The 21,564-nt window shown below is 40.4% G+C and overlaps 2 protein-coding genes across 4 annotated transcripts in view; one reads left to right on the plus strand and one right to left on the minus strand.

Moving 5' to 3' along the window:
* GNB4 (G protein subunit beta 4) overlaps positions 1 to 7,017 on the plus strand; it is a 120,808-nt gene extending 113,791 nt beyond the window's left edge. For all 3 annotated transcript variants that reach the window (XM_084638449.1, XM_084638450.1, XM_084638448.1), the window contains exons 9-10: positions 1,412 to 1,628; positions 2,246 to 7,017. In XM_084638449.1, the coding sequence (XP_084494575.1) occupies positions 1,412 to 1,628; positions 2,246 to 2,352 (324 nt within the window). In that variant the 3' untranslated portion in view covers positions 2,353 to 7,017. The remainder of the gene's footprint in view (positions 1 to 1,411; positions 1,629 to 2,245) is intronic.
* An 883-nt stretch (positions 7,018 to 7,900) lies between these two features.
* The window catches only part of LOC311525942 (mitofusin-1-like), a 73,992-nt gene continuing 60,328 nt past the window's right edge, over positions 7,901 to 21,564 (minus strand). Inside the window, 6 exon segments of the mRNA XM_084638451.1 lie at positions 7,901 to 10,037; positions 11,777 to 11,911; positions 14,953 to 15,149; positions 16,289 to 16,444; positions 17,477 to 17,706; positions 18,945 to 19,047. Of these exon segments, the coding sequence (XP_084494577.1) occupies positions 9,968 to 10,037; positions 11,777 to 11,911; positions 14,953 to 15,149; positions 16,289 to 16,444; positions 17,477 to 17,706; positions 18,945 to 19,047 (891 nt within the window). The 3' untranslated portion in view covers positions 7,901 to 9,967.

Below are 21,564 nucleotides of genomic sequence, written 5' to 3' on the forward strand. Positions count from 1 at the left end.
GCTCTTTTGAGACGTTGTGTATGTTCTTTACGTGACCCACCCTCCTTCCCCTGTGCATTGAAGTTTATTATCTGAGGGGTTGTCTGCACTTGAAATGCTACAGTGGCACAGCTGCAGAGGCACTTCAAGTATAGATGGTACTTATGCCAGTGGGAGGGATTCTCCCATCAGCATAGAGGTAATCCACCTCCCTGAGAGGCAATAGCTAGGCTTCCCTCAACCTAGTACTGTCTACACTGAGGGTTAGGTTGGCTTAACTACGTTGCTCAGGGAGTTGGATTTTTCACATTACTTAGCGACGTACCTAGGTTGACCTCACTCTTCAGTGTACACCAGATGGAAGAAGATAGGGTGGAGTCACCGCAGCCTGGTAAACCCTCTGCTCAGGCACACAGGATGTGAGTGTGTAGGAGTGGCCACCCCAGTGGGTATCTCTAGTGAAAACTCGGGCACTGATGCATGAGATGTGTACACATCTAGCATAATGGACCTATGCAACATATCTCAAAACAACAGTTACAAGAAGGTAAGTAACTGGTTTGTTTTTTTTAAAGTAGTAAATAATAAACCTTCAAGATGGAGTCAATTCTCAAACTTTTATGTTCATCAGTGTGTATTTGGATTTCCTGTAAAAAATGGCATCTTTAAACTCTGGAAACTAAAGGTGAAACTAGTGCTTAAAAATGCTGAATATATTTACCCTTGGAATAGTTTTGTAATGTTTCTGAACTGGAGTGTATTTCCTCTGTTTGCCACAGCCCCATTTTATGTTCTGATCCACAGGGGACATGTTCTGTTTAATGGGTAATGAAATCTAAACCTACATTGCATCTTTTTTTATAAACACTGCAAATTCTTAAGTCTCTGGAATACCAGCAGCACGATCTGTGGAGAAATGCAGCCCATACGCTTGGGTCTAATCTTGAGATGTGCTTGGTACCTTTCACTGCCATTTAAATCAATGAGGTGCTTAACATGGATTATTTAGTAGGTGTGAATTCTGGAGGCTGAAATGCTAGCTTGCAGTCCTCTGTTTTGATCCAAGCAGCTGGACTGACCAGCTCAAGGTGGAACATTGTGTACAGGGACAGTCTCCATGGGTTATTCCAAAGAAAAAAATGGCCATGCTCCACTCCGTTTTATGGAAATTAGTTCCTCTTGTCTCTTGAAATTTGCCAGTGAAGCCATTGCACCTGCCTTTGGTCAGTACTATGCTACAAGTGTTAAACACAGTTGTGTGTGCACAATAGTTGCATTTTGAAAATCCATTCTGATTTTTTTTCTTTTTGCTCGTGAATTTGTGTTGTATCTGAGTATCTCAGTAAAGATCATCTCTACATGCCGTTTTTGAAACCGTGCACGAGCAACACTTTTCTCTGGTGTCAAGCTCCTGTCTCATTTTCACTTCCAGTTCTTCCCCAACGGACATGCATTTGCGACTGGTTCTGATGATGCCACTTGTCGACTCTTTGACCTGCGTGCAGATCAAGAGTTAATGATGTACTCCCATGACAATATCATCTGTGGAATCACTTCTGTAGCCTTCTCAAGAAGTGGTCGTCTCTTGCTAGCTGGCTATGATGACTTCAACTGCAATGTGTGGGATACTCTGAAGGGGGAGAGAGCAGGTTGGTAAATGGTATCTGCAGTGAGTTGCAGTTCTTTTTCTTTAGCAGAATCTCAACATGGAACACATTCCACTTTCTGTAACTTTTAAACGTAAAACTAGTTCACTGGTAGTCAGTGATGATACCTGCGAGTGCTGCTGAATTGTGAAATCTTCCCTGCTTCCTTTTAAAGGTCAGTTACTCAACATAAAGGTTTGTTTTTGGATTTGTATCCCTATTTTCTTGCATTTTATTTTTTCATATTTCAGATCTGGTAATAGTGATGTTTAGAAAAGGTATGTGAGGTTTTATGTTGTGTACAGTAAGTGGTTTTGTGTCTGGTTTTGGTTATAGGCACTGTCAGCACCTTTTTATTTATTTTATTAAATAAATAAATATACGGGGAAAATCCAGATGTACAATATTTTAACTGTTTGGTTCAAGGGTTCAGGGCTTCCTAAGATAGGAGCTAATATTTCTTTTAAGACAAAACATAGGAGGCTACTTCTTCTGTCAGTTAATCACTCTTAACAAACAAAAAACCTCTTGCAGGATATCTTGAGGTGAATTTAACTTGAAAAGCAATGTACAAAACTTGAAAAGCTTCAGCTGTTAACCTCCTCCATCTTCTCTTCCAGGTGTCCTTGCTGGCCATGACAACCGTGTCAGCTGTTTAGGTGTTACTGATGATGGCATGGCTGTAGCTACAGGGTCTTGGGACAGTTTTCTCAGAATCTGGAATTAACTGGGAGACAAACATGTACATTCTCCATTGAGATCTGGAGAGATCAATGCTGCAGCCTATAGCTGTGAAATAACATTTCTACCTTGTATTTGCAGGTGAAGTTTTTCTATTCACTGATTATTACACAAAAAGGCTTTCTGTAAACTAGAAAAAAATCAAGTGAAGAAATAGGGGTGGGGGTGGAGAAATCACTGACTTTTAATAAGGGGCCAGGCCAGCACACATAATCATGGTGACTGAGAAACTAAGAGCCAGTCTGTTTTGTTTTTGGTGGTTTGGTTAGATTGTCCTCGAGGGATTTCTGCTTGTGTTCAAAGTCTGCTAATTCTGTACTTTTTTTTGTACATAACAGAATATACACATTATAGCAGCCAATCATGTAACATTTGTCTGTATGTAAAGAAATATGTTTGCATTTTTTAAGGAACTACATTTATAGCTTTGCATTTAACCTGAGATGTCACTTCTGAGTTTTGTAGTGGATGAACTAGATTGCTGTTTTAAACGCTTTTGTGAATTTACTGTAGATAAAGTGAAGCCAATGGTATGTATGTGTTTTTATAATGGAAGGCATTTGAATTACTACTTTTTTTTTTTAAAAAAAGGCCCTGATGACCGTGGTAATACCTAGCGCCTTACTTACTCGCTTCTAGACCTATTTGTCTATTTAAGCATGGGGAATTACTCCTTCCAGTCAGTGGTTCCTGGTTCATCCGTCAGCAGCCATGGCCTCCAAGCACCAAGAGAATGTTAATGCCATTAGGTATCTATTAAAATAAGGTTTTAACACGCTGGCTTCAGCCTCTCATGTAAGTTACTTTAAGTTGAACAGAGTACATAAGTCAAGTAACCTATTACTGTCACTAAGCAGGTGAGTGCTTTCCTTTTGACAGTGTAGTTGTAAATAAGGATTCTGATCCACTGCAAATTCCAGCTGCCATGCACTAGCAAGGTGATATTGTAGCATGGAGTTAACTGAATAGATTGAAGAAATTTTAAAAGTGTACACAAACTTGCTGTTCAACTACTACAGCAAATGAAGAGATTTAAGAGGGTTTCTCTATGAAGGCTTCCTACAAATGGTTTAGGAAATACAGTGAATCCGTTACTAGAACTGCAAAGTTAGAGGTTTGCCCTACTATTCCACAACAGACTATGCTTGTCTTGTGTAATCGTTGAAGTGACCATGTTATCTACAGTGAACAATAACATTTTTGATAATCTCTATGATCCCTCTAGAAACTTTGCACTCTAAATTTTAAATCCTGCTCGTTCATTTACAACTGCAGTGGTCTGTGCTTTGGCATCTTATTAGATGCCAATCTGCAAACTGACAGTAAATAGTCATTTCCTTTTATATGCCTGATCTTGATAGGATTCACTTATAAAATGAAAGGCACCAAGAGCACTTGAACTAGTAAGCATTTTCTTAGTGTGTAGGTATGACAAATCATAGGACTCAAATCCATTTGAAACTACCCATGAAGATCACTTAACTCTGGTGCTGGCAGCGTGTCCATGTTTGGTGGATGTCCCTGGGGGGAATCTGAGTTGGGCATGAAAGTACCTGATACTTTCAGGAAAGGGCCATTCTCTGTTGGCTTCTTGTAAGTGCTTTATTTTAAATGTGTGTATTTAAATAAATTACCATAAAGCTGAAAGTTAATGTTAATCTGTTGCCTCCACCTGAAGGTGTGATGTGTCCAAATGTCCCTGGGTCAGTTTGTGAACATAAGTGCCCAGCATTTTGTAATATGAAAAGAGATTGTTGCTGAGACCACTGTTTGTGAAGTTTCTACCACTTGTCATTCTAATTTCAGTACTTCCGGACTGTGCCTGTAAATATGCCATGTTTACAATGGTGGAGGTGCCAATCAATGTGCCAACTGTAGTAAATTCAGTATCCGTTAAAAAAGCACATCCCGTGCTGGAGCAGTATACACTTACTAAAGGCAGATCATGGTGTTGGACCAAAATCATGTTATGCTGTAGATCACAGAAACTCCTTTGCATTTTCTTTTCAGCAAGATTATTTTGTTTTCTAATCTGTTTGCAGAATTATTTATGGAATATTTGTATCTTTTTCCAAGATGGCAGCTCTTTGAGGTCAGGCAGAACACTTGATACTTTTTAATGGTGCCTTTGATTTTTAAACTTGCAGCTGCTTCTGGTTTGAGTGAATCATTCTGAAAATTTGCTAGTAAACTCTTAGAGGAAAAATTTTAATTACTAAATAGTTTCTCATTAAAGGTGCATCTTTAAGCTTCCTAGTTGTCAGTGTTGTAAAGAGACTTCCCATACTTGCAATTAAATATCTCACTATTTCCCTTTATACTGCAGCATAGATGTCTGCTGTCTAACTCTTAAGTAAGTCAGATTTCTAAAAGGGTAACGGGAGCGTACACCTGGGGCGAATGTGCACCAAAACGGTGGCTACTGTTGGAGTCCTGGTATAAGTCTCTTTTGGATTGTGTTGCTTTTTTTAAAAAGCATTTATAGTAGTGGGACATTTATTACATCTTGAACTGAGGCAATATAATGGGCCTATATGAGCTATTTCAGTTTTCTTAAGCATTGCTTATGGGTGAATTTTCAAGATGGTACACTCATTAAGACACAGCTTAATTTTAAACTAAGCACCAAATCCCATCTTCTGCTACATACCACCATTTGCAGGTTTTACTTGAAAGCTTTCATCCAGACTCCTGCATCTCAAAGAAAATGTCTCCATGGGGATTTTTAGACTAAAAGATGTGTACCTGTAGCTTAATATAAGCTCAGATGTGCAGGTTTGTGTAGTTTAACTGTTCACGTGATGGTGAACAAGTTTAATACATGTAGTGGATTTTACAGCACAGTGGGGTACACGTTAAACTGTTGTGAAAAGTTTACCACTGCCAAACTGTAGAGCTACTTAATTTCAAATAAGTTATGTGGTTACAAAAATATGTACTAGATTTTGGAATTAGTAATACTTAAGTTATGACCATTGTGCCAAAAATTTGTAATGGCTAGGAAAGTAACCTTTTTCCAGTCTTCATTCTAATAGTAAATCAGTGTTTAAATGTACTTTAAAAGAAGTAGTGTAGCAAGAATGTAATTGGTTGAAGCTGTAACTTGGAAATATGTGCCTCATATGAAATTACAGATTTCTTTAATTCAGGTACAACTGCTGTCAACTGTTTTTTTAAAGGCTGATTGGTGAAGGATACTGACCAAGCAAACTTCCAGTTTCAACTTGCTCCCATGTATACTCAGCCTTTATCACTTTATTAGAAAAAATGCTGGGTGAGATTCTAGAAACCACAAAAAGCTTCAACATTGCTAATGTACATTTACTTAGTATGGGTAATGTGTGTACCTTGTTTCAACCATCTCTAGACTTTTCTCCTAAATGTCATTACCATCTGCCTTGCTGAATGTCACATACTGTTAAGTATCTGACAGAACTGCTGGTTCAATAATCCATTTGGAGTAGAAAAACTCATTAGAACTGCTTTCTTCTGAGGAGAGAGTTTGACTCTGATTTGGCAGTGCTGAACTGACATACCAGCTAGTCCTCATGTGCATACTGTAATGCGTGGATTGGAAATAGATAACTCTTTAATGCAGTTAATGTAACCCACTTGTCCCATCATGGAGTTCACATTACTTTAGGGTGTAATGAAAGTATTGGGAAAAACATTCCAAGAGTGCTTAGTCTTTCCTCTTTGAGGACACTGTCACCTCCACTAGATTTAGTGCTGTGCTTTAAAATGTTGGTGAGAATAGGTATTGGCTAATTCAGATAGTTGGTATGAAATGATTGTGTAGCAGAATGACAGATTTTGAGATAGCATTTCCTGTAAAAGTAATTAAGCATGGGTTGATGGTGCACTTTGTATACAGTAATCTGGCATGCATGCTGGTAAAACTACTTCCTACACTTCGGAGGCACCACGAGCCTTTTTATCCAATTGCTGGTTGTGTAAAATACATGCAGAATGTTAATGCAGTGTTGTTATGGTAAATGTGTGAACAGTGTTAATAATTGATTATAACTGATAACCGATTAAATGTGCCTGACATTCTTATACCACACAGTATGTTTAGGTTTTGACTAATATGGACTTCAGTGGAATAGTTTTAGATATATTTCAAGCCTTTGTTTTACTTACACAATGGTGCTCTTATTTGTTTCTCCTTTTTTTAAAAAAAAAAATCTGAACACTTGTACTACATTTTACATCCAAAGGAGTCCAAAACGAATTTCTTTTCAACATGCTTGACTTAGTTTGGCACTTAGCTCTGATTGCCCAGCATTTCTCATCTAATGGTTTTAATGTCACTTGTTGCTGACTACTTTGATGGAAAACTTCAGTAATATTACCAATTATGAAGTGATTCTGCACTGCCTTTGGATTGTGTATGTATTCAGAAACAGTCTTAAACCTTTTTATTTAAGCTAATTCAAAACAGGGACTTGTGCCACTTGTTCTATAACAGGGCTGTTATATAGACTTCCCTGTTTTAAAAAAAAATCACTTGCTATGAACTCTGTTTATAGCTTCCCCCCTCCCCCCCCCCCCCCCCAATGGATCTTTTCTTTGTATTTGTACAGTGGCTCAGTGAAAGATGTTGCCATGAGTTGATATTGTAACCAATAAACAAGTGCTTTTAACCAGACTTGCTGTGGTGTGTATATTTATTTAACAACCTTCCTTCTACCATGACAATCTTATAAAGACAAATACCCTGGTGCAGAGGTATTTAGGTGGCTGTGGGAATTTTCCTACTAAAATTTCCAGCATACATTTAAAATATGCGCTATATACCTTAATGAACTTTTGTCTTAAATGTAATTTTTATGGCTTAGTTATCATTCAAATTGACACACACAGCACTGCCTCATCTATAAATTGAATGTACTACTAAAGGCATCTTGAAAATGCTACACAGCAAATCCCAACACTACTGTAGTCCATGGGATCTTTGTTTCAAAAAAATGCACTTCAGCAATGACTGGAGCACCTAGCCTTTGTTTCAGAATGGCATTCTGGATTTAGCATTTCTATTTTATAATTCTTTAGGCAAGCATAGTCTATTTCCCTCTTAAACAATACTACTTTCTGCTGCAATATCAAAGGGGACATGAAGGGGCTTTGCAATCCAAGCATTAGAAAATGAGCAGAATCTTTAATGAAAAGGACAAGTTCAGTGTGTAAACCCTTAGCCTGACTTCCTTTTATATATAAAGGAATGCAGTTGCTCTCTACAAATTGAGACAAAATAGCCATGTACATTAATCGTCCCTGTTAACTCCTCTTTTCTGGGAACAGCAGCTGCCCGTCCTAACATTTGAGTTTATTTAAAAATTAATGCAAATAGTGGCAGAAAAGTCAACTTACTGTTCAGAAGCAGGATGGAAGTGGTAGCAGGAAATCCCCACCTTAAATGAGGGGGAACTAGGTAATCTGTAGGGAGCAGCTGTTACATCAAGCAATGAAGGAGCAGTCTCCTTCCTTTTATCGGACATACTCCTTCTGAAGAACCACACTAACACTTTACCTCCAATAGAAAAAATTCTGAATTTTATTTCCACAGCTACCATCTTGGTCATTCACTTGATGTCTTTCAACAAAACTCTAGGGAACACCAGTAAGTGGCTGTCATGAAGTAAATCAGAATTTCCACAAAAGTAGAAACAAGCAACCTTGAATTACACAGGTCTCATGCTTTAGAACAGTTTCTGTAATAACCAATACAAGATGCAGATAAAACAGCATCTTCTGCTACACACTGCTTGTGAATGGGGTCAAGTTTAAAATGAGGAATAGTGCATCATCTCTTACCAACTACATTAGTCAACTCAGCTGCCAAACTAAATTATCAATAAGTTAAAGGGGCAGTATTTCTTCCTCCCCCACAAATTAAACCAGTCTAGAAATACTCTCAAAAAATAAACTACTTATAAATACATTTGCAACTCTTCCCCTCACATAATTTCTGTACATTTAACCAGCTGGGCTGCAGCCCATCTTCACAGCTCATATCATTAGCATACTCCCACACCAATGAGGAAAATCAATACCCTGAAACACTTCCAATAGCATGCAGCATACCCAGCTTCTAAGCAATCACTTCCTGCTTTTTAAAATAAAGTATCATGAGTAGGTCTTAAAAAATATAGTGCATTTCATTAGCCCTTTCTTGTAAATTAGTGAAAAATCCCAGCAAGTACTCATGCAACAATAAAAATCTGGGGCCTTAAGCTACCACAGTAACAGGCACACGAGTTTGGTTTTAAACCTGATTGTGCAGCATTTATCAAGGATATATAAATATTCTGAAAGGCTTTCATTATCTAAAATATTTTTTAAAAGTCTGTTTATAAAATACAGGTGAAATTGCACATGATCTGCATCAGGAAGCACTTGGGCATCCTTGCTAGCATCTATTGAAGGTCCCTGGCTTACAACCACCCTTTAAAAGCTGATTAAGATGGAAACATCCACACACAAAGCTAGAACAGAGGGAACTAGTGGCCAAGATTTAAAAAACAAAACACATACCTGGAGGTGGCAGGTAAAGAACAATTCAGGAACTTGAAATACAATAGCCAAGATAGTGCCTAAACAATTGGTCTGAGAAGGAAGCAAGCAATATGGTAAATATTGTTTGTTTCCCAAATGTATGCAGTCTGAAGAGCAATTCAATTTATAATGCTCACAGCAGAACATGGCAGGTATTCATGATGTAGTGAGAGAAATCTTTGAAGGCTAGGCTACAGCCCTTGCCCAGGTGACTAGAAAATAGCAAGCCTTCCCCCAGGTGCTTAGATAAAAACTTTAATCCCTTATCCCAAACTATGCAAAAATTCAGCTGAGTGTAGACCAACTGTATAGCAGAAGTCCCCCTGTTTGGTGTAGGTAGAGGCTTGCATGCTGCACATGACAGTCATCTGAACTTTACACATTAACTTACTTTGGTTTTCAATATTCCTGTTACTACAGCGTGAGGAACACTGCCATTCCATCACTGCAGCTTGCTTGAATTTTTAAAGCTTTCCAAAATACCTAGAGGGAATCAAGTTTATACAAATAAAAATGGCAGGTCTATCTATAAACTAACAGAAGTAGGGTAACGGCAGCCCAGCCCCATTGATTTTATCTGAATTCAAAATCTAAAGAAGCACTTTTGGGCTGCTAGAGCTGTTCACCTAATATTTTCATTCATAAAACAAATCTGAAAAAATCAGCATCTAGAGAACTGGGAGACATTGATACTGATTTGAGGAAGAGAAGGAATAACAGATTAACTCCCAGATGCCAGGAAGGTGGGATTTGCCACTGGTAAATACTAAAACAAAATAATACTGGGTTGTTGTTTTTTTTATTTTAAGTCACCAGAGTAAATATAAATGATCATTTTGCTCTTGCAAAATTTCTCTTCACCACAGCTTTTAGATACAGTTCATTGTAAAAATGTGAACTGGGTGTTACAGTATCTGACAAGTATAATCAAAGTAATTTTAAAAATGTCATTTCATGTGACTCCACAGGGGAGCAATGTGTCATTCTATAATTTTGTCCTACAGGCAGTTACCCAAGGAAGCCAGCAGTGAAAAGAGATTGGTCTATTTATTCTGCTGAAGAAAATGCTTTGTAAAAACATCCAGCTCATTTTCAAGGTGAATGGCTTTGTTTCTGTAAAACAAACAAGAGAAAAGTGATTGATTCACCTGCATGCATCCAAACTCTCACAAGAGTCTTCAGCCTCTTTACTTTTTAGGAATGAAATGCAGGACACAAGCAATCTTACTTAGACCACCTGACTCAGAAGAGCACTGTAACGAGTGCTTATGTGCTCTGCCCAGTCAGGGTCCATCTACACTGCAAACAAAACTAAAAACACTGCTCCCCCCCCCCCGCAGCAGCAGCAAATCTCAAAGCCCAGATCAACTGACTTGGGCTTGCACTATGGGGGTAGCAGTGTAGTTTCCAGTGAGGGGGGTGGGGTCTCAGAACTCAGACTCCAGCCTGAGCAGGAACATCTCCATTATTATTTTGAGCCCCATGACCCTGCATCAGTTGATTCAGGCTCTGAGACTTGCTGCAGTGTTGTGGTTTTTTTGCAGTGTAGACATACTTTTAAACCTCAGGATGCTGCTAATCTGAGTATATAACACCTTAGAGAAAGGGTAGTTCCTACGTGTTCACAAAGGCATGAGGAATCACTGCTAGAAGGGATGATGGATTTCTCCTTGCTGGGAACAAGAAAAACCCCACCATCCCTTGTAGCTCTGCCTCTCCCAGTTCCTGTCTACACTAGCAAAACTTTCTAAAAAGTCTCACCCTTGCTACCACCCTTCAGCATCTCCGCTGGCACCATAGATGGACTGGCAATGCTTTCAATGCCATTCCATTAGAGAAGCCCATGTAGGGTTACACAACAACGGGTTAAAAACCCATCTGAATTGTTTACACTAGGGCTCCTGTAGCTAATGCTGGTTGAGATAAACCCCTTTTAACTGACATTTTTAGAAAATGGCCCTAGCGGAGCCAGGGACTCAGCCCGAGGACAGTGTGCAGCACACAATGGCAAGCCATGGGCAGAGAGAAACAGACACAAAGCCAAATGTTGCCCCCTTGGCTGCTAGGTGAGGAGACAACAGGGTGCATTGTCACCCTGCTGGACGGGGTTGGGGTCCGCTGGACCTGGGAAGGCATCTCCAAAAGAGAAAGGGGCCCTGCTTGGATGAGCGAGAAGAGAGGTGATGAAATACAGGAGCTGAATTTATCCTGCTCCCAGCCCCAGCTAAGGGTATTCCTATGGAGAGAGCTTTGTACCAAAGACCTGCTTAGGAACTCATGCCCCATCTCCAAAGGAACAAAAGCTTCTCAGGTAGGGAAGTGACCTGCATTGTTGGAGCTTGATAAAGTACTCTTGAGAAATCTATTTTTACTGGGCAGAGAAGGAGAAGATCAACATGAGGATGGGGTGATATTTTTTTAGACTTTACCCACATCCCCCAGACAAAACACAACTGGCTAACATAACTTTCAAAGAACACAACTGCTGCTATTGGTGTACTAGCATAGCTGCAGGAACTAGGGATGCGGGGGGGATGACAACACCCCAGCCCCAGCTGTGGCCTCAGTCTTGGCCCCCTTACCCCTGTCTAGGTGCCCCCCCAGAGACACGGCCCTGCTCCTGGCTCCAGTTCGGGGGTGGGTGGGGCTGGCTTTCAGCACCCCTCCATTCAAAGCATTTCAGTGCCACTGTGTACGAGGCAAGAAGATTATATATAATCTTGGCCCGACTGAAGTCCATGGCAAAACTCCCATTGACTTCAGTGGAGCCAGGATTTCAGCCTCTCTCTAGCTGGCTAGTTCAAGATTTCTCCCTTAAGCAACTGGCTGAGTCAATACAAAAGGATCATTACCTTAGGTGCTTTGAGTTACTCTGTATTTTCTCTAACTGATCTATTTCTTTGGACAGCCTTGCAATTTCTTCTTCCAGATTTTTCTGAGTAACGTCGACTTGCTGACACAGTCGAGCAAAGGTAGTGGCCATTTCTCTAAAGGAAAACAAGTTTGTAATTATAGTTTACCATACCTCGTGTTACACGACACTTCAGAGTCCATGGGTAGAATAATGCAATCAGAACAGCCACCAACTGCTATACACAAGTGCATAAAGAAAGACAGCAGGAGGAAGAATGAGCAAAGGGACTCTTCAAAAATCAGTAGAACAGGGACACTGCGGTGGTGGCATTTTTAGGGTCATTAAAAAAATAATACAAAATAGACCTCGTTTTAAATACATGCTGATGTTGCTACTGCCAGCTTCTGACTCCAAAGCTGGAGACTGTTCTCAGAGTAGTGGATTTTTGCTATTAACTTGGGGGTAGATTCACAAAGGGATGTAGGTGTTGCAATGCCTGACTCCTAAGTGTCCTGCTGCTTAGTGGAATTCTCAGCTCCGAGTTAGGTGCCCAGGCTTCCCAAACAATGCAGGAGAAGAGTTAGATGCCTAACAAATGGATTCTCAGAATCAAGTTGCTGAGCAGGGAGCCACCTAAATTAGCTAAGAACGAAATGCAGTGGCCTGGATTCAGGCTTAGGCCTAGATTCACAAGGGAATTGGGGTGCCTGACAGGCTGAAGGGAGGTGCCTATCTATGCTTGGGATTCTCAGCTGTGAAGCCTCTCCTGGAGTTGGGCACCTAAGTCAAATCAGCCCAGGGGAAGTGGGGTGGGGGCAGGAGGGCAGAAAGAGAGAGAGAAAGAGGGAGGCTCTATAGCCAATATCCCAATGGTTAGAGCACTCATCTGGGATGTGGAAACCCAGATTAAAATCCCTGCTCTACCTGATTTGGGGCAGGGGATTGTACTTAGGTCTCTTACCTGCCAGGTGAGTGCCCTGACCACTTTGGCTTTTAGAACCTTAACCAGTTTGACTATACAGGCAGTGTTCTGAAAGGACTGCTTCCCTCACTCCTCAGGTGACCATATGTCTCTGTTCTACTCTGTTCTCAGGTTATTGATTATTCTGGAATGGGTGTCTCTCGAGCTCTCCATTTTGTATAATAATTAAATAGCCATTGGACAAGAGATAAAGGGAGTGACTTGACAGCTTGGTGGTTAGGATTCTCACTTGAACGGGATTCTCCCACCTCCAAATCAGGCAGAGGAGGGATTCAAACTTGGATCTCCCACATCACAAGTGAGTGCCTTAGCTGCCAGGCTATGGGGTATTCTGGGGACACCCACCACCTGTGTTATGTGTGAGGCATGATCCGATAGGGGTACTCTGAGCACACTTCCTGGATCAGGACGACAGGTGAGAGAATACCTCATTTGAGAAAACCACAGGGACTTTGCCATGAGTGAAGGCTGTGAGCAACTAGTTAGCTGTGGGGAAGCATCGAGCCTTTAGGCACTGTTCCCACCACTAGGCATGTGCAAAGCTGTTGGACTTAAGCACTTACGCCTAAGTAGCTTTCTCAATCTAGCCCTTAGCATCTGAATGAGTTTATCGTAAAACACCTAACAAAGTGTCACCAACATTCAAATTGAGCAAACCAACAGCTTTGATAGGGTCTACATTCATTTGACTTTTCTCATCGCTTCAAACCCTGTTCACCACGTTGAACACTCCTTCCACTAACTGACTGTCCCTGGTAAATACAGAGCCAGTTCTGCTTGGAACAGCAATATTGAACAAACATTTTGATAGATTAAATGAAAAACCAGGACAATTCAAACGGGCTCAAAAGATGTTCCCGGGATATCAGGACATCTTACAAAACCTCCAGGACTGTCCCGATAGCACAGAGACATATGGTCACTTGAGGAATGAGGGAAGCAGTCCTTTCAGAACACTGAACATAGTGAAACTAGTTAAGATTCTAAAAGCCAAGCCATCCTGAGTCTTAAGTGATTCACTGTTAGTGAAAAGGATGTGACTATGACTGCCCATAAGAACAGAGCCAAACTTTCATATTTATATAGTAAGCTGCTTGACAAAGAAACTGCCTATAGAGATTGAGAATCATTCTTGATCTTCAGACAGATACAAGTTAGGGGTAAGCATTACACATTCTGCTGTTTTGCCAGGGTAAGTGAAGTTATCAGGCACAAATTAACTGTATGATTTCAAATAATTATGCTGTAATACCCATATGAGTTGTCTCTTGTTATTGTGTAAATCCCCCATTTATCCAAAAGAAAACAGACCATTTAAAAGGGCATCTTAAAGGCAAGACAAAAGGCTTAAATGTTACAGGCCAAATTCATCCCTGGCATAACTTAATTGACTTCAGCCCGATTTAGATAGAATTACGCTAGGCATGAATCTGTCCCATCATCCTTTTTCCATAAGGGCTTTTTATAGCACAAGTCAAAACGTCTCTGAACGATAGGAAAAGAAGGGCATTATTTTCATCTCTCAGCAACAGCACGAATATTTTTTACTGCTAAGTGCTAATGAAAATTGCATAATGTAAGTGCTTAGGTACTAAGGAAGCTTGCTGATGACTGCTCTTTAAAGTAGTCCAATTCACGTTTAAGTTGAGTAAAGAGAATAAGAACGCGCAAACCAAGGTTAACAAAACTACAGCTCCAGAAAAGTGATGCTTTTTCTGTGAAACAATATCCATAAAATTCCTTCATTAAAAATAAGCATTTTGCTAAAGGGGCTCAATCAACTTAAAAGCCACACTTCTCAGAAGTTCCCCTCCCCCCCTTTTCAACCACCACCTAAGGCTACTATAACTGAAAGAATATTTCTTTTCTCCACTTTATAGTCATTTTCTCTCTCCCCCGTAGTCAGAAAGGTAATCGTGCCTGTGTGAGGTCTTTACACTAACAGTGATGTGCAAAACAGGACTGTACAACCATAAAAATATGAAAGGGGGATTCTTTGCCACAATAGTAATCAACCCAACTTTGGCTCATTTTTTGAAATTGAATAGATTTCAAGTTGACCTTTAAACCTTCATACTTAAGCATCTTTTCAATTCTCTATTGTAACTTTCATTGATAAATACATGCACATAGATTATCCACTGAAATGTATTTCCTGTATTAGTGACTACAATGATAAGTATAATACTTACTGTTGCACTTGATGGCTGCAATTTGCACTAGTAAAACTGACAATCATCTGCAATTTTTCAGTAGCATAGTTTACAAACTGCTGTTTAAAGGCTCTCTCTTTTGCTTTAGTTGTCCAGGTTAGTTTCTCATAGAGATACAATAATCCATACATACTTAGGGAAAGACATATGAGTTTCCAGCCTACAGTTCTCCACACCTGAAAAAGAAGCATCTTTTCATGACCTGAGCGGATTATGTGACAGTAGCTCTATGGAATGTATTTTGTCAGAGTGTGGTCATAATTAGAAGAGGATAGAAAAGTGTCAACTTCCTGTTCAAGGTATTTGCTCTCTTTGTACCTTTCTGTCCGACTGGATTAACAAAATTATCATCCAGGTAGCACTGCAGAGCAACACAGCTACATAAGGAGCTAGAGTCTCTTCACCTTGTGCATCAGCTGCAGAACTGTTTAGCTAGATTCATATTACAGAATCTTGATTGCTAGAGATAAAGTAAGAGGCAGAAAGCAAAGCTCTCAGCAATTCCAAATTGAGCCTGACAAAAAAAATCAAATAAATTTTATAATTTAGAAACGGAGCACATTTATATGGAATAAATATAGGCTCCATCATGACCCTACTCAGCCAGTTTTCTTATTACATACTTACTATGAGCATTTAATGCACTTTATACCCCTTACTGCAGTGCTATTTAGCCTTGAAGATGTAAATATTTTGCTGCATTAGACAAAAAGTATTTATCCTAGATACCCCATTTGCAAAGTGGTTCTGATGCCACAGATCTTGTAACCCTAACTCACATAAGTAAGGGTTGCAGGATTGGAACCATGATGTAGAGTCATATAGGTTAGAGTACAGCATGACTGATTCCTGGAGCCTTTGCCTATGAAGAGTAAATTAAAAAAAAACAATGGATATCAAAGAAATCTAATAAACCAATCACTCAGTTTAAGTATTTTAAATTAACTATTCTGTAGCCATTTACAAAGAAACCCTGGCTAAACTGACTAGCAAACAATTCTTTACTATGCTAAATACTAATTTTTAGATTTCACCTGTGATTGCAAGGGGCTTACCAAGCACATGAAAGGAAAGTGCACCTATTGTTTAGTAAGACTAACTTCATTAGACATAGTTCTATTTAAGTCATGAGTTGAATGGAGCTATGCTGCTTCTTGCCATCTGTGGACTAGGCCCATTGCTAATTAGACTGATTCTAACAAGCAAACATCAATTCTATGCAGCAGTGATGGCATCCTAAACAGTAAAAAGAGTACATCTGGAATAGTCTCTGCCATGCTTTCTGTTTATAGAGGTAGTTGCAAATGCTACTTGCCACTCCTCCAACGATGATGATGCTCATAGAGGTCCGTGATGTTAGTGAAGCTAAACTCGTTACCAAAGAAACCATGAGTTCCTCCTGTGATACGTTCTCTGGAGTTACGGCAGGAAGACAGGTGGCAGAGGGGGTGGAAGCTAAAGGACGAGGGATCTAGAAGAGCAGAATAAGGCAACTGAGTGATAAGCATTATGGAACTATAGAGCAAACTGCTTGGTTTTATTATTTATTTTGCTTTCTCATAAGCAGGGTTAAAAATTGAACTTAAGACTGTCTGGGAGATTCAAAAAGGCTCTTCATTTGTTTAACCCTGAACAGCAGTAACGGAGGCTTAGAGAGTTGTTCAGAAAACTGATGAGTAACAAGAGATGGGCCTTTCCTGAAGATCTCATCAACCCAGACAGGGGTGGGGCAAGAAGTGAAGAGCTGCCCCAAATTCCTGAAATATAATTAAAGCTTTTAGCATGGACTGTAGTTAATTCTGTTCGATTCCCACTATGCCTCATCAGCTCCTATCCATTCCCCACTATTCTAGCTGCCCCGTGCCCACCTGGCAGTTCTTTCAACCCTTCACTCCCCTACAAATGCACCCATCCACCCATGAATTTTTTTTTTTTTACTTTGAGGCTAGGGCAAAGTCTTAAGTGGATCCAAATTTCATGGTGACCTCATGATGGGCTGAACCAAAATCCCAGGTCTGAACAGCCTCTCAAGCTTTACAAGGGAGCAGGGAGGGATAACATCTGGAGACCTATTTTGCAGTTTGGGGCTTTATCACAACAGCAGGAAACCATAGTTTCTTTCCACTTGTTAGTGTTGACATTTAAAAACTCCATTGCCCCAAATAGCCAGACAGTCCATAAGGTTGAGGGAAGTAGGACTGGCTTTGCTCCACTTTAATTATACAAAAACTGTAAATGAAGAGGTGACCAGAAGGATAGATACAGAGGTAAAACAAAAATCAGAGTCCCCAAGAGCATGCAGTAGCTGCAGGAAGTACTAGAAAGCATCCATTTCATCCATGCATATAACCCAGTAATAACAACCCTCACCAAAACAAGTTTCAGACAAAAGGGAACATGGTGAGCAGACAACACACCAAGCTATTAACACACATGTAAAATAATGTATAGAAAACATCAGATATCAACCCAATCCATTCTGAAAGACCTGGGAAGCACTCACCTGTGAGGTTGGATCTGCCAGTCCGAGTAGCACTCTATGAGCATTCTTTGGGCCTAGGAAGCGGTTTACAAGGGTGGTCCACCCCAGGGAAAAGCGGAATGTGATATCCTCTTGAAAATCCGAACACAGACTGTGACAGTTCAAATCGTAACTGAGGTCAAACTTCCTGCATGGGATTAGCAACTGGAGCTGATTCTGAACACCAGAAGGTAATAATGGTGTCAGATTTTCTAAAAACAAAGTGGATTAGCAAAATTTAGTTACTATGCAAAACTTTACTCCATCTTGGGATGGTCATATGATGCACTCATTCTGTATCTGGCTTTTTTAATTTCAAACACCTAAGCAACAGTATTAACTGAGGCCTAACCTACCAGTTTATCTACTTAGCAATTTCCATTACAATTAAGAGAGTGCTCAGCCCTTGCACTGCACAGTTTAAACACAGTCTGTCCCATTAGGATCAACTATTGATCATTCCAGCAAAACAAAATGGAAAAAGAAAAAGCCATCCAGAAAGGCAGTGGTGTCAAAAAGGGAAAAAATGGTCAGAGATTAACTGAACCAATCAGAAAGATCTCTAGCTAGAGTCCTGAAGTCCAGGATGGACAAAGGACAACTTGGCCAATCTCAATAGCCTTGGGTAGAAATAAGGAAGAGGTGACTTCTCAAGATCTCAGGAATAGGTCACTAAAGGCTTCATATATTTCCTCAAGACCTGACTGTTTCATTACCAGGAATCAATTCAGACTGGGTGGCTGGACAGGCATTTAACAAAAGGGAATACAGAAACAGGAGACCATACCAAAACGTGAGCTTCAAGATAGAATCCTAGTTTTTACTGAGTGAGCTAGGGTAAGGCTTACACTGAAGAAATATCTGACAATCAGGTATTGCCTATATTTTAACATTACCATTGTTAATTCAAGTTATTTTACTCAGTTCCCTTCCCTAAGATAGCTATACAGAGGTTAAAAAGACACAGGGAGAGAAGAAAGGTAGCAGGTCTAGAGTGAGTTGGGAAGTCCTGTTTTCTAAACTCAGTTCTACCACAGTGTGTGACCTCAGGCAAATAAATCACTTAATCTCGGTTTCACAGCTTCTCCAAATCGGGATAATAATTACTCCTACCCAATCCCCACAAGCCCTGTGGGAAGTAACAGTTGCATAGCACTTTGGAGTTGTAAAGCGTTATAAGCTTATAACTCAGTAAATCCCAGTCATAGTATGTAATTGTCTAGAGAGGAACAAGTAAAAGTAGGAATTTACTTGGATTAAACATTGTTAGGAGAGGAACTGTTTTTCCATTATTCATGTGTACAGATCCTGTGATCTATGATTGGGACTTCTTGATGCTGCCCCAAAACAAATAACTCAAAGAAGACAAAGTCCTTTTGGGGTTGACCTGGAGACTGCCCAGGTTCAGACTCATTTGTGTGAAAGTAACATTACTCTGTATAAATATTACCAATCATTTCCTGCTGTGACTGATGCATTGACTGATTGACTTCAGTGGAGCAACGGTCAGCCAAGTTCCTTCCCAAACCATCTTCTATGTGCTTGTTGAGCTCCTAATGTTTCATGAAGAAAGCATGTACATAAGTTGATATCAACAAGCCAGCTATGTTCGAACAATTTTGAAATATGCTGAACGCAAGAAATCCCTCTAATCTTTGAATATATTGTTATCCATGGTGGGGAGGAGAAGAGCACGGAGAATGATCATGCACTGAAATTATAAATTCTCGTGGTAAACTAACTAGAATTTAAAAAAGGGCTGGTATCTGTAACATTGTGGTCATTAAAAAGGTAGCTGAAAAATATGCCTCAGTTTTCAATATAACTGTTTCAGAGAGCATAATGCAGGGGTGGGCAAACTACGGCCCATGAGCCTCATCTGGCCCAACAGACCTTTTAATCCGGCCCTCGAGCTCCACTGCCCCGCTCCGCCCGGTGCTCCCACATGTTCAGGACCTGCATGATGGGCATGAGGGCACACATGTTACTCTGGCTGCACAACCTAAATGCACTTCATGCGCCATCAGAGCCTAGAACCTGCAAGCCCACATGCCTGCTACTCGTTGGCTTAGGTGACTGATGTTTTAGTAGTGTTAATTTTCCAATGTTGAGGGTGACCAGCTGCATTGTTCACATTAATCAAAGAGGGTGTGGAAAGGGGGTAAGTTTGGTTTAATTATTGTAATACCTTGTTATGACAGTATACTTATAATAGTAAGTATGGTTTTATGCTTACTTCCACTAAAATGTATCTTTATTAAATAAAGTTTATATGAATATCTCTGAATTGTTAAATTCCAAGAACATTCATGGCCCGCCATACAATTTCCATACCCAGATGTGGCCCTCAGCCCAAAAAGTTTGCCAACCCCTGGAATAATGCCACTATATTACTCTGGAAAGTCAGAATTGTCTTGGTCTGATAGCAACCACTTCACTGGCCTGAACTAAGAGAAACCAATTTCAACAATACTGGTGGAAGTCAAAATATAAATGTTTTGGGAGCAGTGATGGCAGGTAGAATACTCATTCAATCCTATAAATGTAGATTAATGGTGCAAAATCAGTCTCCTATTGAGCAAATACAGTCAATGGAAGTTTTGACATGCACTTTAATGGGAGCATGATCAGGGTTTTTGAGTACCAGGCTCACGAGACTATCTTGGAATGTATGCTCCTTTTAAAAGTTACTGTTAAAGTTGGTAAAATTCAAACAACAAAAAATGGCCTTTCTAAAAGTGAAAACGTCCATGAATTGTGGACTCCAAAATATTTTGTCAAGTGAATTTGTGACTTTTTGTAATTGAAATTTGTATCAAAAGTATTCTCAAGGTGGCTAGCAAAATGTTTCATCTACAAAAAAACAATAAATATGAACCAAACTAAACATTTTAGTGACCATTCTGATAAAATTTTTAATTAATTAAAAAACTTGAATTCCCTCCCCCCCACCTTAAAATGGAAACAATTCCAGAATCTTTTGCAACTTTCTCCCCATCATCTTTAGTTATTGTAATCTAATTTAATAACAGAAATACACAGATACAATGGATAGTAAATCTCCTAAGAAAGACCACCACGTACACAAAGCAATATACAGTTATTCTTGGGGGAATTCTGCACCAAAAAATTAAAAATTCTGTAAAACTCTATATGTTTTCTTTGTCAAAACAACAATATAATCCCACCAGTTTCAACTATTTTGGTAATTTATTTCAAAATGCCTATCAGCAAGAATGTCTGTAATAATACAGACAAGAAAAAAGCCCCCTTCCCAGAAGCAGAGAGTTAAAGAAAACCATATGACAACCCACTTCCCGTTTCTCTGTTATGCTTTTGTTGGGCACCTCAATCTGGGTGTGTCACATGTGCCAACTGAGCAACTATCTGGGGAAAGCTCTGCCGCTCCCATCTCAGACACCCTCCCTCCCAGAGCCCAGCCATGGGGCACCCTGGCCCAGACACCTGCACCCCTTTGTCCCCAGAGTCCAACCAGTCTGCACCCTACCCCTATCACAGACACCCATGCCCATAACCTCCCAGACCTCAGCCCAGACAGCAACACCCGCTACCCCTCCAGAGGCCAGTTGCAGGGCACCACCCCAGCCCAGACACCTGCACTCGTTACCTCCCCATGGCTGGGCTCTGGGGGTGTGCCCCCCAGCCCAGACACCTGCTCCTAGTTCTAGCTTTTACTATGTTAGTTTTAATAATTCACGTACTATATACTCCTGGGGGAATTCTGCACCACTGCACAATGTAAAATTTGCAAGCTGAAGAGCTAGGCTCTGCTGGGTCCAGCAGCCCCTAAAGGCGGCCATCAGCTCTGCAGCACTGCCTACTCCTCAGAGCCCAGGGAGGGAGGGAGAAAGAGAAACAGCCTGATGCTGGGTCCTGGGCTTTATGGAGTTTCCTGCACACCGCCTCCTTCCTTCAGGATGAGCTGGGAACCGCAGCTGCCCACAAATCTCCAGCTTCCCCTCCTCCTGGCCCTGGCAGTGTCTTGTATTTGTGAGCTGGAGAGCTGGGCTCTGCTGGGCCCAACAGGCCCTAATGGCAGCCAGCAGCTC

This window comes from Lepidochelys olivacea, assembly GCF_965140295.1.
Source record: "Lepidochelys olivacea isolate rLepOli2 genome assembly, chromosome: 9".
NCBI lineage: Eukaryota > Metazoa > Chordata > Testudines > Cheloniidae > Lepidochelys > Lepidochelys olivacea.